We start from the raw sequence: 15,428 nt of genomic DNA, 5'->3' as shown, positions 1-15,428 counted from the left end.
TAATGGGACAAGAAAGTATGAGGAAATCCTAAAACATATATATTTTTGCCTTCTTTCAGATGTAATTGGAAATTTTCTGTCTGAACGAATCAAATGTTCAGGGACTTTCTTTTCTATAAGCTGATGTAGACAAAAGATAAGCTGCTGCTGAAAATCTAAAGGGTGAAACAGAAATAAAGTTGGTTTCTGTTCGTTTAATTCCCCCCCAAAAAGTTGAAACAGGAATTTATTACTACAGGATCATTCATACACGAGGTAAACTGCTTTAGAGAAAAACAAAGGTTTTGAAGACCAACTACATTTAAAAAAAACTAGCAGTTAATAAACTCCGAAAGTAGCAAATTAATTGTAGAGTGGTAGATTAATAATTTATTTTATTAAAATTAGTTGTAATTGGGTAACTAATAGCGTACAGCAGTGAAAAAAAAAGCTGAACAAAGGTGCTGGAAGCACAGGTTGGGTTGCTAGGTGATGCCTAGGTTGCTAGGTAACAGGCTGGGGTTACTAGGTGAGGGGCAGCACCTGTGGATTTATGACCTTCTGGAAGCTTTTGAAACCAAAAGATGTAAATTTATTACCAACATTTCTGGGAGCTTTTAAGCACTTAGGCTGTTTTCAGAAGCAGTAGAAACCCAAATGGAAGTACAAAAACAGGCAAAATTAGAATTTTGCATGATATTTTCTGTTTAATGTTTGTTTTTGTATTACATAAAACCTTTTTTTGAGCAAACATGAAGTCAAATAGTGAACCAAGTCCTCACTGAACTGATAATCATTTTTGTAGCTTTTTAACTCATTCATTAGACATTCGCACAGAAAAAGTTGTGGTATCAAAAAAAGAAAGTGTGGTCTTTTATGGATATTTGCATAAAAACCCTGAAAACATCCAAAGAAATGGTGAGAAACATGCATCATTTCTTAAAACTACTATAACATAATGTTTAAAACATGATTTATTTAAGATAAAATCAAATTCTGCATCGAAGTAATATTCATCTCTAAGTTAAAATTCTCTCAAAAAATCAAAGTAATATCTGTAGCTGGCCCAGCTTTAAAACTCATCAAAACTGGATTTTCGCCTCCCGTCTACTAGATATGGTGATATTGCATCATGCGTCTGTTCGGGTAGCGGTGTGTGTGGGTGTGTGTGCGTGCGTTTGTTTCTAATACTTTGTGGGGGTCATTTTCCTGTCACATACGACATTGTGGGGACTGAAGCCTGGTCCCCACAAGCGGAAATGCTGTTTTTGGGCAGGGGTCAGATTTAGGACTAAGGTGTGATTTGAGTTTTGGTTAGGGTTAGGGATGTAATGGTTAGGGTTAGGATAAGGGTAAGGGTAAGGTTTAGGCTGTAGTAATGAATGGAAGTCAATGGAAAGTCCCAGCAAAGATAGCCGTGCAAACGTGCGTGCGTGCGTGTGTGTGTGTGTGTGTGTGTACCTGTGTTTCTTACGAGGCTGGCAAGTCTGAACAGACTTTAACCATGGAGGAAACTGTAGATTATCAGATTCCTCATGTGTAGACCAGCTGTGCCTGTTTCTGCACGTCCTCTGTGGTTTGGCACGCCGTGAGGTCCCTAAAAACTGCTTATGTGGCTCCCAACCACCCTTCATTACTTTCTTTTTGTTTTTCCATACCACTGCCCTCGCGTTAATCTTTGCTTTCCTTGTTTTGGATCGTTGGTAGTCACGAAGCCACTTATGTTTTTTAAAAAGGCTGTGGGATTATTGACAAACATTTTGTAATATTTTGTCACTTATGATTTTTCCACTAAGCTGCAACGGTTGCAGTTTAACTGACTTTTGAGAATATTTTTCAGGAAAGAGTCTTTATCAGCTGTGACGGCGTGTTGGCCCCATTGTAGATACGGAAAAAACCCCAAATCAATATGAGTAAATTTCTGCCCAAAAAATCTCAGAAATATTCTAGAAATAACTTGGACATTTCTGACTTTGGAAAATCTAAACCTTGCTAGCAAAATCTCGGTAATTTTCAAATTAAACTCAGAAATTTTCTAGAAAAAATTTGGGCATTTCTGAATTTGAAAAGTTGCAAATTTGCTAGAAAACATCTGGAAATTTCTGAGTTTATAAAGGCAAAAATCTTTGACTCAATATTTTGAAAAGTTTAACATTTTCAAATTTCAAACTCAAAAATTTCCAAGTTTTTATTCTCAAAAATGTTTGACGTTTGAAGCTCAGAAATTTACTTGCTTTTTCTATAAAATTTCTTAGATTATTTTTCAAAATTTGTACGTTTTTTTTCTCACATATTTTACTTTTGAAACTCGGAAATTTCTGTTTTTTTCTCAGAAATTTCTGAGATTAAGCTCAAAATTTGAGGGTTTTTTTTTCTTGCGAATGAGTTTTTTTTTCCATAAATTGACTCATATTTTTCTATCTATAATGTCGTTCTAGTTCACCGGCACAAACATTTTTAGCTGATTTTTGAGAGTATGGACAAAGAAGAATCTATAACAGTAAACATTCACCATTCAGTCTGTTTTGGTATCAGAACTTTACAACTTCATTTAGTTGTAAAAGTTTTCCAAATAAAATAAGGCTTCTGTAGTTAAATGAAAACTTTGCACAACGTGACAATTAATCGATTAATTGTCAGAATACGTGATTGCTAAATTAATCATTAGTTGCAGCCCTAAAATAAAACAAAAGCAACCTCTTTTTTCAGTGTATTATTCCATGTCTCCATCTATTTTCCGGGCCCTCCCGCTCTCTTCTATTCTGCCTTTAATTAGTATTCCTGCTAGACGCCTCATTGGCCCCAAACCTCGAGCCAATCTTGCTGCAGCTCCCCTCGACCCCCTCAGGTGGTCCATGTGTGTCTGAGACGACGTTCCCAGTTAAAAACCTTCTCAGTTCGTTCTTTCTGGGCAGTCTGTAAGGAGCGCACCAGGATTCCCAGTTGAAAACAAACCACTTCAGCCCCGTCGGCTTCTTCCCACTCCAGGCGGACGCAGCAGAGTCAAAATAACCACCAGGTAAGAGGCCAACGCGGCCAAGCTTGTGTTTACCTCAGGAGTTTTGGGTAATTCCCAAGGTTTCCAACGCAGATGAAAGTTTGCTGCTGTGGAAAAACACCTGGTGTTGACGTTATAATGACAAAGCCTTGGTATTAAAGGCTGAAAGCTGGGAAAACTTCCTGCAGTGACATGTAAGTCCAGACGAGAAGCAGCTAGAGACAAGAAATGTTTCATTTAACAACCTAATTATTGCAAGAATAATTGCAATTAGGATTGGATTTGCTTAAAAAAACCAAAGTGAATTAAAAAAAAAAGAAGTAAATCTTCAGTTTTGTGTTTCTTGTAGGAGTGGAAGAAGTCCAGTCATGGCTGAACGGAGAAGCTGCTATGCTGTTTGGATCACTTCCCTTCTTATTGTGATGCTGCTGCCTGGTGAGTTCAGCATCAGTGTGCTGCAATATTCAGCTTTAATGAGCAACTACAGCTGCAAAAGCATGCAGAGGTGGAGGTAGAGCATCTAAGAGCAGCACTACTTTAACATACTTTTACTGTTGTAAAAGTAAAAAGTAGCCAAAAGTAGAAGTAAAAAGGTATTTGGTAAAAAATCAGATCAGATCTCACCTGTCGGAGTGATGAAACAGGTGAACGATCAGGTCTGTATTAATTATGGATCAGGAATAAAAAGCATCTTTTGGTTTTGACTCGGTTGACGAATCGTCACGTCAGGAGGTTAAAGCCCCTCGGGGTAAATGAGGCTCATTGAAGCGTTTTAGAGGAACAGAGTTTTACTGGTTCATTTTAGCCTCTTCTGTCTTTCATTTGTGGTAATTTAGAGGTTTTACATCAAAGCAGTGAGGCTTTTTGTAGCTGAATGCCGATGTTTAATGACGATGTGCTAACGTCGCTCATGTACGGGACTTTCCACAATAAATAGCAAAACGAGTATAAAACCTTAAAATAAATGCAGATTATTGCAGCAGTAATGAGCTTTGGAGATTTTATCCTCTAAGATGAACTGGGCTCGTCCTCCAGGGTTTTTTTCTCACAGTTCCAGGGCGTTTAACTTTCATATTTACTGCTTTGAATGTAGATATGTGCAACTTTATTTGCAATTCCCTGTTTATGAACATGAACAAACCTCTGTCCCACCTAAATGGCATGTTTTCTTATCTTTCCCATTTTGAAAAGTGAGTGAATAGTCATGGATAACTAACTGGAAGTTGGTAAGCAGTTTTAAAAATAAAAAAAGTAAAATATGAATTACAAATATTCTTCAGTTGTTTTATTTTATTCCACTTGTGTGAGGAGTCATGTCAATAAATTTGGAGTTGTTGAAATATAGTTTTTTTTTATGTGCAATTCTTATTTATTTAACTAATTGATTTCTTTCATTGTTTAATTTATTTCATATTTTTTCTGCCCTGGTTGGAAAACAGTACGGTGAAGTTAAATTTATTTCATTAAAATTTTTCAGGGTATCAAAAATAATTCCACCCGTGTAAATAAATACATATTTATGTAATTTAAAAAAATAATAAATACAAATAAGTCAATTATATTTATCTATTTATTTAAAAATAAATATATTTCTGTATTTATTTGTAAGTAAATATGATTTGTAAAAAATAATAATTATTAAACAATTATTATTAAATAAATACAAAACAGACATGGCACCTATGGTTTTGTAACAAATGAATAGAAATGAAAATATTCAACAAGTAACTAAAAAAATACTGTATTCATAGTTTCAAAGTTTTTATTTCCTGACGTTCTTTTTCCCCACAAATATTTTTTATTTCTTTTCTTTATTACTGAGTTTTTACCACATAATTTCACCTGTGGCCTTGTTTTTTTGTTTGTTAGTCTAAATAAAACTGCCTCTAGATCTTCTAAGTAAATGACACTTATGATAAGTTACAGCTGCTCATCTGAAGGTTCTGCTGGCGGAGACCTTTGACCTCCACGTCGTCGCTGCGGCTCGTTCATCTCTCCTCTGACGTCCATAAATAATCATCTCATCTCCTCCGCCACCTGTTTCCAGTTTGCTCCCGACCTGTTTCCAGTTTGCTCCCGACCCGACGGGCTTTTTTCTCCCTCTTTTGTTTTTGAAATACTTTCCGACGGTTTAACCGAGGTTCTTTTCATCGTTCTCGGTCCTGTTAAAAAATCAGGACCTGTCAGCATTAAAGCCCAGCTGCTTCCAGATGTGCAGCTCGCTTTTTTCTTTCCTTTTACAAGCTTGTAAAGAACAATCCAGCGGATACACAGAGGCGTCTTAGCGCTCCCACCCCCTTCCTCTTCCTCTTCCTCACCACAGGTCACCTTCACTTCTCCTTGCCTTTCATTTACACTGTAAAAAATAGATGCTCCTGTGTGTAAAATCACAACAAATGTAAACATTTTGTTTAAATCACAGAAACTTTTGTAAACAATCAGGTTCATTTGTAAAGCACATTTCATTAACGAGGTGCTTTATGTCATAAAAGACAACACACAGTAAACCAGTAAACATTACAGTGTTTTTACAGCAGCTATATGTGAGTATAATCAAATGGTGGTTAAAAAATGGAATTTTATTGTAATAGTCAAAACAAATCTGTTAATATGACATTCAGACACTGGAAAAACTATACATTTTCAGTTTTTTTAAGAAAATACAAAATATATGAGTCACTTTAAGATGTTATGCTGCTCATTTTACATGATATTATTACATAAAACACTGTTAGGCAAAATTAACATTTAATTTTTATGCATTTAGCAGTAGAGCTGCAGTGTTTGCAGTTTTCTGGCCCATTACCGATCCTTAAGAAGCAGATTTAAATCTTTTTTGACTGAAATGTTGCTAAATGTAGCAAGAAAGTTGCTGAGTTGTTTGCTGTAAATATTCAGACATGACCTGGTGGTTCAGAGGTCGATCTTTAGACATTTACTGAGGTAAATAAGATCGGCTTCGCTGATCGGTGATCCCAGAATTAAGGAAATCAGCGCCGATAAACCAGTGCACCCCTACATTACAGATTATTAATGTAATTCAGCTGTAAATTAAATTTCAGATTTCTTTTTAGTAGAGTTAATTACTTAAAATCTGTCAATTTTACAAGAAAACTCATCAGTTTTATAACAGTTTGTTAGCAGTGTAGCTTTCATCTGCACCTTCTGTTCTTCTCCATCAAACCTTCTCAACTCCAAACACATATTGATGTGTCCTTTGGACCTCTGCCATGTCATCCTGAATCTCCGGACCCTTTTAAGCTCTTTTCCCTTCTTCTTTCTCCTCCCCTCTGTAAGAGATTAACACCTTTCCCCCGGAGAGATGAAAGGAAGCAGGAGCTGATTCTGCTGTTCCCCTTCGCTGTTTGGGGGTCATACTGTGCGATGCACATGTGCGCACAAACAAATATGGGTTGGTGCACACGCAGCATTTTGGACGCGCAGCGGGAGGTTTGATGCTACAGGCGTCCCCATAAAATCTACAAAGAGCTGCCGATGCAGCGCTCTGGGCTGAGCCAATTACCTCTGGCCTACTTCATGAATGATACCAGCCTCTAAGTGTTTGAGGTTTAATGTCATATTATCGATGCATTAAAGGCAAATTAAAAATCCTGGAAAGTTTCCCAAACTAACTTCTGGATGTGACATGACATCTACTTTTGCTTTTCGGTTTGTAGCGTTCTTGTCTGCGGGGCCGATTCTGCAAAAGTCCAAAGGAGATGGTAAATATGTCAGTTTTATCTTTCCTTACTAATTCTCAGTGCAAACACTTGAAATAAGACAAAATTAACTTACAAGTAACTTTTCAGTGAGATATAAGAGCTTGTTTTTAGGCAAAAATTCCTTAATGATGAAAAAATACTAATGAACTCTAGAGAAATGCCTAAAGGAAACCTGCTAGAATATTTTATCAATCAAATCAATGCAATTTTTATCTGTATCCTGCTAAATTACATCAGTGGGTCCATACTGGTTATTTATTTATTTATTTGCAAATTAACGCAAAATCAACAGATCAACACAATTTTTTTTGATAATTTAAAAAAATGTAGTAAAATTGTCAAAAACTTTGGCTTTAAGTGATGCTAACTCCCACCTGCAGGTGGCAGTATTTCTTACTTCTATAACACTGCTACCTCAGCCATACTGGTTGTCAGGTTATTGTCTGTCATCAATGTGGAGAGTAACATAAACATGGCGGCCATGTTTAATTCCCAGCATGAAATTGTGGTTGTTTTGAAGCAATCTGATTGGCTGACATAGGTTTACACTGCCCCCTGTGGGTTTGACATGATTAAGACAACCATCAGAGGAGTTTTTTTGTGGGTTGATGTGGATGAAAACTTTCTGAAAAAAATCCTGTGTGCAATATTTGTTTAGACAATGTGGCAAAGATTTTGGTTTTCATAAAAACTCGGCTATGTGTGGATGAGGGCTTAGTCTCCTCTGATCAGAAGACATTTTTCTTCTGCACTGTTTCCATAGTCTGCATGATTTATACTGAGATGTAATTATACGCAGCTGGACTAATTAGGTGGCTCCCAAAGCGAATTTGTTGCACTAGATTTTATTTAGGTGTACCAGAGTAAGTTTGGGCTAAATTTGTGCCTTGTATTTATCTTGCGCTACTTCACAATATGCCTAAAATCCCAACAATAACAATACTATTAGTGGTTGTAATGTGAGGAAAAGATAAAAAATACTTTGGGGAAATTTATAACTTGTAAATAAGCTCAGCTTTAGGTCATTAAGTGTATTGTAAGGTAGAGATCCTTAGCCCTGACTTCCTGTCTGTGTCTTGGCCTCAGTGGGGGAAAGCATCCAGGAAAAGGCAGAAGCTGCAGCTTCCCACAGGAGGCTGATCCGTAACCGCAGGAACATCAGCTGGTACAAACAGCACTCCGACTTCTGGGCCTGGTACAAGTACTTCACAGACAACGGCAACCAAGATGCAGTGAGTCAGCTCTAACACACACACACACACACACACACACACACACACACACACACACACACACACACACACACACACACGAAGCTGTCTGCAGTACACACCTGCCAGCCACTGGTATCAGGTTCACAAAGGTTTTAAAAGATTACAGTTGCAAAACACCTAAAATTTCCAATAGTCATTTTAAAGTGGACATATTTTTTAAAATCCTCTTTTTCATATTAAGTTGTCTAAATAAAGTTTAACTGCGATACTTTGGTATGAATTTCTCATTATTGTAGCTCCACAGGCTGAGAGCAACTCATTTTGGTACTGTCTCTTTAAATGCAAATGAGGCACTTCAGGCCCCGCCCCCCTTCAAGAACGTTCCACTCTGACCTGTTGAGCCATTTTTGTAGATAGCAGAGATGCTGTTATCTAGTAATGTCATCAACGGAAGACTGACATGTTTGAGCCAGAAAATGTTAACGCAATATGAATGATAGCATAGTTAGCGAGCTAGCTAATGCTAGTGCTAAGTACGTCACTGAATATATTTGGATCATGTGTTCCTCAAGACAAAAATGTTAAAAAAAGAATAACTATTTATGTAACAGTACCATTCAAAACAGTGCAGTTTTGTCATCAAGGAGCTAACAGCTAGCACACTGCACTAATAAGATGGCACAATGCTACTGCCAGCAAAAACAACAGACAATAAATTCATATCTAAAATAAAGTTTGTTGTCGTTTTAGCGTTATTTGCAGCTTACCGCTTTGCTGTGTTCGTCATTTCCATATTGACCTTCAATCAGACGAAATCTCTAAATCCTTCCTGAAGGTTGTTAAAGGACTCGTCCTTGAATTGTATCATGCAAAGAAAAAGGAGTTTCCCCATAGACGTGGGAACATTTCCAAGAAAAATAACAGTTATCCAGGTACTGTGAAGAAGTTCTGATGGATGGTGTTTGGGTTAATACACCCAAAAGCCAAGTATTTTGACTTATCCAATTGTAGCTTTGGTATCCTTGAACTTGTACTACAAAAGTGCCGCGAGAAATTAAAATTGAGAATTTGCAAAATTGGTTCGCCCGAAGTCCATGACATTAACAGTCACACAGCAAATACTATGATTAAGTAGTTTAGAAACAGTAACAGGGAGTAGAGAAAACAAAAAAAAATTAGGACTCAAATAGAATATGAAGATATCTTCCCGTCACTGGAAGAGACTAGATTCAACTTTCTGTTTGGAGCATCAGAACATCTGATGAACAACGATGGAGTTTCGGCAAATCGCTCAGAAAACCCCAGTCCGTCCAAGCTTCATAGTTCAGCCACATTTTTACAGCAGAAACTAAACTAAAAAATTTAAGATATCTTTTATATAACTGTTTTTCTGTACTTTAAGCTAATAGAGGCAGCTAACCACTAACAACCCCCTTCACCTCCAGGTTCAGGAAATGGACAAGATCTATCTGGCCTATCTTCAGAACAAGAACCGTGCCGAGGCGCGCCGTTCCTACAAGGCCTACTTGAGCCACTTGGGGGAGATATACAAGTCCTGCGCCAACTCTGACGATCCTAACTGTGTGGCGTCTTACACAGGCCGGCCCAAATCCAAACCAGAGCCCCCTAAACCAGCCCCCATAAAAACATGTGACCCAACCAAGGATACTCACTGCTTGTATATGGCTCTAGTCCAGGGTAAGAGTCCCTATCTGCCCCTGGTGGTCCCGGTTGCCCCCGCCGCAGCAGTCAAGGCCCCCGCTCCTTTATATGTCCGTGCTGCTGCTCAGTCGAAGGAGCCGGCCCATTATCACTTCGCTCCATCTGCATTGTCCTTCCTTACCAAGGTAAGATGTGTTTTCAATCATTTGGACAGAGTAACTAACCCACCAAATCAACTTTTTTTTATTTGCAATGTGAACACGGAGTGGAAAGGGTCTCTTCTGCTCTGACAGCATTCAACAGGATGGATGATTGACTGCAGGACAGGAAGTGGGAGGGGCTCACAGTAACACTTGCTTCTTGCTCAGGACAGCTGAGCTGCAGAGCTTTGACGCATAGCAATAAACAACTCAGATTAAAGTCGTTAGATTTGTCAGTTCTTTTTTTAAATTTTTTGATGAAAAGTCGCTATATTGGTGTCTCTTAGCTCCACCCACTTAGGTGGAATTGTACAAACTTTGTCAGGGGTAGGGTAATACTTTCTCAGGGGTGTTAGATACACTTTAAAGTAGAAGTTGTTGGCTAAGTTTTAGCTTGATTGGCGCTAAGAAAACAGACGTGTGTAATCTTGTATCATTAAGTAAAAGCATAAGGATAGGTTTTCTTGCGTTAAGCGCACGTGTCAGTCTCTGATTCTCGTTTTTTCAGGAGCAGAAGGCGGAGCTGCTGCGTATCTGCTCTTCTGATGACATTGAGTGTCTGCAGTACCACCTCAGAGCTGCCTTTGGGTATCGGGCCTCTTCCGGACCCCTCCCATCATACAGCCACCTGGGCTGTGACCCCAAGAAAGACCCTGCCTGCAAAGCTAAACTAGCTCAAAAGGCACCTTCTGGTCTCTACCATCAGAACCCCAACTGTGATCCTCTCCGGGACCCTTACTGCTCCTATGCTGCCTCTCTTGTGGTATGTTTTTTGTCAATATATTGCTAGTTCATGACATTTTATCTGCTGTCACTTTAACTTTTTACTTATATGGCCCTACAGGCTCCTCGTGCTCCCAACCCTTCAGCCCACACTGGTCCTGGATCTTGCAACCCTCTTTATGAAGACAACTGCAATCCTCTGACTGCCACCAGATTCTCTTCCCCCCCACAGGAGTACAGAGGCGATGAACGAGACGAAGCGGCGTCTATTCGTGCAGCTCCTCCTCCTGCTGAGCAGAATGACCCTTATGCCATGTTTAGGGATCCTTATGCTAATGCTAACAGAGTTACAGATCCGTACGCAATGTACCGACAGTATCCGACCCCGGCCGCTCCTCAGTCTACCGATCCGTACAACATCCTTCGTCAGTTCATGTCCCAAGCGCAGGATAATGACCCATACGCTCCACGCATGTCTGCTCCTGAGTCTAACCCTAACGACCCTTTCTCTGCTGTCCGGGAAGCCATGAATCGTCAGAGTCCTCCCTCGCCCAGGCAGCAGTACCCGTTTTCCAACCCGAGTTATGAGGAGCCGCCCCAGGAGGAGCGTCACTCTCTGGGACCTCCAGGTAAAACCAAAGAGGGCTATGACTGCTACATTGGTTACGACCGTGAATGCTTCCCAGTAAGACCTAGCCAACCTCACTCCGGAGCTCCTCGCCGCACTCCCTACCCCGTTGATCCCTACCAACCCCATCAGAACACAGACGGTGACCGCAGAGGCGTCCTGGAACCAGACAACCCTCACTGCGACCCGGAGTACGACCGTGACTGCCGCCTGCGTCGCTACGAACCAGCGCAACCCCAACCTGAACTCCACACTCAGGAGGACCGCAGTCAGAGAACAGAAGAGTCTGAGCAACATGGACAAGACCAGTACGAGGTCGAGCCCTACCAGAGCGGTCAGGAAGAGCCTTATATGTCCTACCCGCCTCAGTCGCAGGGTACGCCCAGCCTGCAGGACATCCTCCGGAGCTACGGAGACCGCTTCCCTGAACAGGACGACCACAGAGCCTATGCAGACGACTACCGTAAGAAGTAAAGGTGAGGTGAAAACAGAAGGACATTAAACACACGGTCCCAAGCATTCATGGTGCTCAGACCTTGAACGCCTTATGCAGCAAGCAACCAGCTCTGACTGGTCAGGAAATGGGACTTGGGTCAAGTCTGTAGAGCAAATGAGCAAGAACATGCACATGACGTCCAGATATAACCTCCGGCTGCAGGAGCACGCTCAGTAACGATGCTGAAAATCAGTGGCTTTGTATGACTTTAGGTGCTTCAGGCCTATCCAGTGTCTTTGCTTTCTACCTTCCACCTTCAACCTCATTCTTGCACTATTATTTCCTTATCTTAAATTTTGCTTCTCAATCTATACTTCTGTCGCTATCAGTAATTAATTTTGTAAAGATTTTTTTCTTCATTTTGAATGTTCCAATAAAAGAAAAACTCTAGAATCATTTGGTGCATTTTATTTAGAGGAACGCAGCAACGTTTTGCAGCAACTGCATGGGTATCAATTAAGCAACATATTTTCTTTAAGTCCTTTCTCTAACTTAGTTATAATAATGTTGGCTTTTTATTGGATACTTTCATTTTACAGATCCTGTCCAATTGCTCACACAAAGTTTTTCACTAGAAAATAAAGGAGCAGAAGTAAAAAAAAACCCATTAAAACAAGAAATACAACATTAACAGAAAGATTGACACATTTAGGGAAAAAACAAAGTGTAGATCAAAACGATAATTGGCAAAAACATGAAAATAATCATGGACCTGAGTGGGGCGTTTTATGGTTACGCCCCACTCAGCTCCTTCAGACTAGCCAGCAGCAATTAGCAACCACCTGGTAGAACTATGCATCTGCTGAACTCCTTACAGGAACTACTTTTCAGGGAAACGCTGGTAAGAACATTGTAAAAGGGTTAATAGAGGAGCCATGTTGTGTTGACTTCCTGAAGATGGAGTGCCAGAAAGAGCAGAAGCTTCTTAAAGAGATATAGCCCCAATTTCAAGGTCTTAAATTGCTATGTCAAATTTCTTTTAAGTCGTGTTTGATATGTACAGCATTTTAATAACTAAAGTTAACATACGAAGTTACCTGATTATGTTATAAAATGTAACTATGTACCTAGAAACGCATAATACTGCCCTTTTGACCGCTTGGGCTGTTATTAGAAGCAGTTGAGACCCAAATAGAAGCATAAAAATGTGCAAAATGTGAATTTTACATGAAAGGTCCCCTTTAAAACATATCATTTATAACTAACAAAATTGATAGACTGTGCAAAAAAGTGAGAAGAAAGTAATTCTTTCCATAAGGTTTCTGTTAAATTGCTGGATTCCTAGCTTTTTATCACTGAGTTTAAACTGAGAAAAGTGGATGAATAAAGGCACCACCTGATTTAGTCTGATCACGATTTTCTCACTTGGCATTTTAAAACATGTAATTAAACTTTTTAAATCCATCTGACATAATTGAAGGTCCTTAAATCAATATTAATTGGGTGGACGACTAATAGAAAGTCCTAAATATTCAATGGATTTGACAGTTAAACCGATTAATGCTTACTGTGATAAACATCCTCATTTCTTTCACTTGCTCTTAAAGCAGGATCAGAGTCAGTTTCTTGTTTATTACGGTGCTAATTCAATCCAAATCCTTTCGGAAGGATGCATTAACTAAATTGGGAAGCAGCAAGTGAATTCAGGGCAAATTGCATTTGGTCTTAGGAACCATTGAAAACAAGAAGAACAGGAGGAGTTGCTTCACGTCATTCTTGGTGGCACTGAGGGGGAAATGCCAAGTTGAGATAAAAGCAAATCTGACAACAAACATAATATAGCTGGGAATATTTAAAATGTACTGTAAGATTTTTCAATCAAACAGCTACTAGAAGCGGTTATAAAACTAAGAACAGAAGTGTTTCAAATAATAAAGGAAACTTTTTAAAAAATAGTGAGAATACTGAGGAATAAAGCTAAAAATGGTGTGAAAATTCTCTATTATATCTTGGGACATTTTAGTCATGTTAAACATATCAGCTCACCTTTGAAGTCTACTGTAAATGTGTTTTTACTGATTCTTAAATGATTCAAAAGTTCTTTGTATTGCCTTTTTTCTATGAGAGATAATAGGTGTGTTACAGTAAGGTTTTCAGAATAACTGTGGTTGACAAATGGCTACATTCATTCACACATTAAGAAATTAGTGGCTGGACTTGTAAAGATATTACAGAAGGTGTAAATTCTACGCAGACTACATTTAATTTGAGATTTAATTTGCCTTTAATGCCTGGCAGTTTGAAGTAACGATTCGTTTTATAAGAACCTGATTAATGGCTATGCAATTAGGCCAGGAAGACTTTGCTGTGCAGGAAAATAAAACCAGAACAGTTAGTGACATTAGAGGCAGCAACTTTCCGTGAGAACTATTTGCCCCTATACAGTCCGTGTTAGTATATTTAACTTGTATTAACTTCAAAAAGAGAACACACACACAAATATGCAGGTTACTGATAAAGCCAGAACTATATCAAAGATAATTATACTGCAAACTAACAATTGATCAGACTGGGAAATTAACAACTAAGTAATTTGATGATAGATATTAAGAGTCTGATTTAAAGAAGAATAAAATAGTTTGTGTTGCATTTATGCAACTGCTTGCTGTTAATGAGATGGTTATTTAAATGTTTAGTACAGTTAAGTTTTGTTTATTTAAAATTAATGTAGCTTTGCTTAACCTAGCCTGGCTTGGCTCATTTTATTTTCTATTAGCTTAGTTAAGTTTGTAATGGTTTAGTTTAGTATAGCTACATTCATTTTTACTTCAGCTTTTTGTGCCTTGGTTTCCATTTTATTTTATATGATCTTAGTTTAGTTTGTTGTTAGTTAAGTTTGAGTTTTGTAATGTAGCTTACTTGACTCATGTTGTGATTAGCTTTGTTTAGTACAGGTTAGTTGCTTAGCTTAGGGCGCTTTACTTTTGCTTAATTTAATTTACTTTAGTTACATATGAAAAATATTCACACCACTTCACATTTTCCACATTTTAGAATGTAGAGGAGAGATTAATTTTATGAAATTTGGAATAAAACCGTAACATAACAGTGAATACTTTCTAAATGTATTGCCCATTTAGCTTGAGTTGTAGCTCAGCCTAGCCTAGCTTAGCTTGTCTCATCTTATTTTAGATTATCTTAGTATAGTTTATCTTTTAGTTTACGTTATTCTAGTTTAGCTTGAGTTTTATCAACTTTTTATTACTAAACACTCAGTTTAGCATGATTTAGCTTAGCATAGCTTATTGTAGTTTGTTCACTTTAGTTTAGCTCAGCATACTTTATTTTAGCTTGTCTATGGTGGCATAATCATAGTTATCCTGGTTTAGTTTTTTTCTTAGCTTAATTAGCTTAGCTTGTCTTGTGTTATCAAAGTAGAGTTTAGTTCCTCTACTTGATATGAAAACCTATTTTAGTGGTTACAACAGCACCAGCACACACAGTATGTTTTATATTTACAGAATATTCAGATGCTAGGTAAAATATTTTGAGGATTTTTGCTACAAAAGTAAACCAAATGGATTTACAGGAGAAGAGATTACTTTTTTTTTTGCCCAGGGTTCAACCTTACGTGTGTTAATTTATTTCAGCTCCAATTAATTCATCCCAAATTTCACATATTTGTCTTAATCATGTTTAAAATACTAAGAATTACAAATAGTGAATTCCTTCAGAGCAAACTTATAACATGGAGAACAGGGATCAGACTTAATGGATAATTTTCCCTCTGAATTATGAGGAAATAAATTATGCATATCAGAGTAACACAGAACAGTCCTGAAGGCTTTTGTCTGCTCAGTCTTCAC

General features: G+C 38.3%; 1 protein-coding gene across 1 annotated transcript; it reads left to right on the top strand.

Annotated features, from left to right (window-relative positions):
• The first annotated feature begins 2,446 nt into the window (after nt 1-2,446).
• Nucleotides 2,447-12,018, top strand: and1 (actinodin1). The gene is made up of 7 exons (XM_028005535.1): nt 2,447-2,998; nt 3,327-3,412; nt 6,655-6,699; nt 7,786-7,931; nt 9,359-9,760; nt 10,284-10,538; nt 10,620-12,018. Exons 2-7 carry the CDS (start codon nt 3,346-3,348, stop codon nt 11,598-11,600), a joined length of 1,896 nt encoding a protein of 631 aa, XP_027861336.1. The 5' UTR covers nt 2,447-2,998; nt 3,327-3,345; the 3' UTR covers nt 11,601-12,018.
• Nucleotides 12,019-15,428: the final 3,410 nt, after the last annotated feature.

Source organism: Xiphophorus couchianus, chromosome 21 (genome assembly GCF_001444195.1).
Source record: "Xiphophorus couchianus chromosome 21, X_couchianus-1.0, whole genome shotgun sequence".
Lineage (NCBI taxonomy): Eukaryota > Metazoa > Chordata > Actinopteri > Cyprinodontiformes > Poeciliidae > Xiphophorus > Xiphophorus couchianus.
This window is presented reverse-complemented; position numbering and strand designations above follow the sequence as displayed.

Excerpts from the sequence above, each read along its gene's own strand:
- and1 (XM_028005535.1), top strand. The coding sequence starts at position 3,346 with ATGGCTGAACGGAGAAGCTGCTATGCTGTTTGGATCACTTCCCTTCTT. Across the intron at positions 3,413-6,654 it reads TATTGTGATGCTGCTGCCTG|CGTTCTTGTCTGCGGGGCCG; the intron begins GTGAGTTCAGCA and ends TTCGGTTTGTAG. Across the intron at positions 6,700-7,785 it reads GCAAAAGTCCAAAGGAGATG|TGGGGGAAAGCATCCAGGAA; the intron begins GTAAATATGTCA and ends TCTTGGCCTCAG.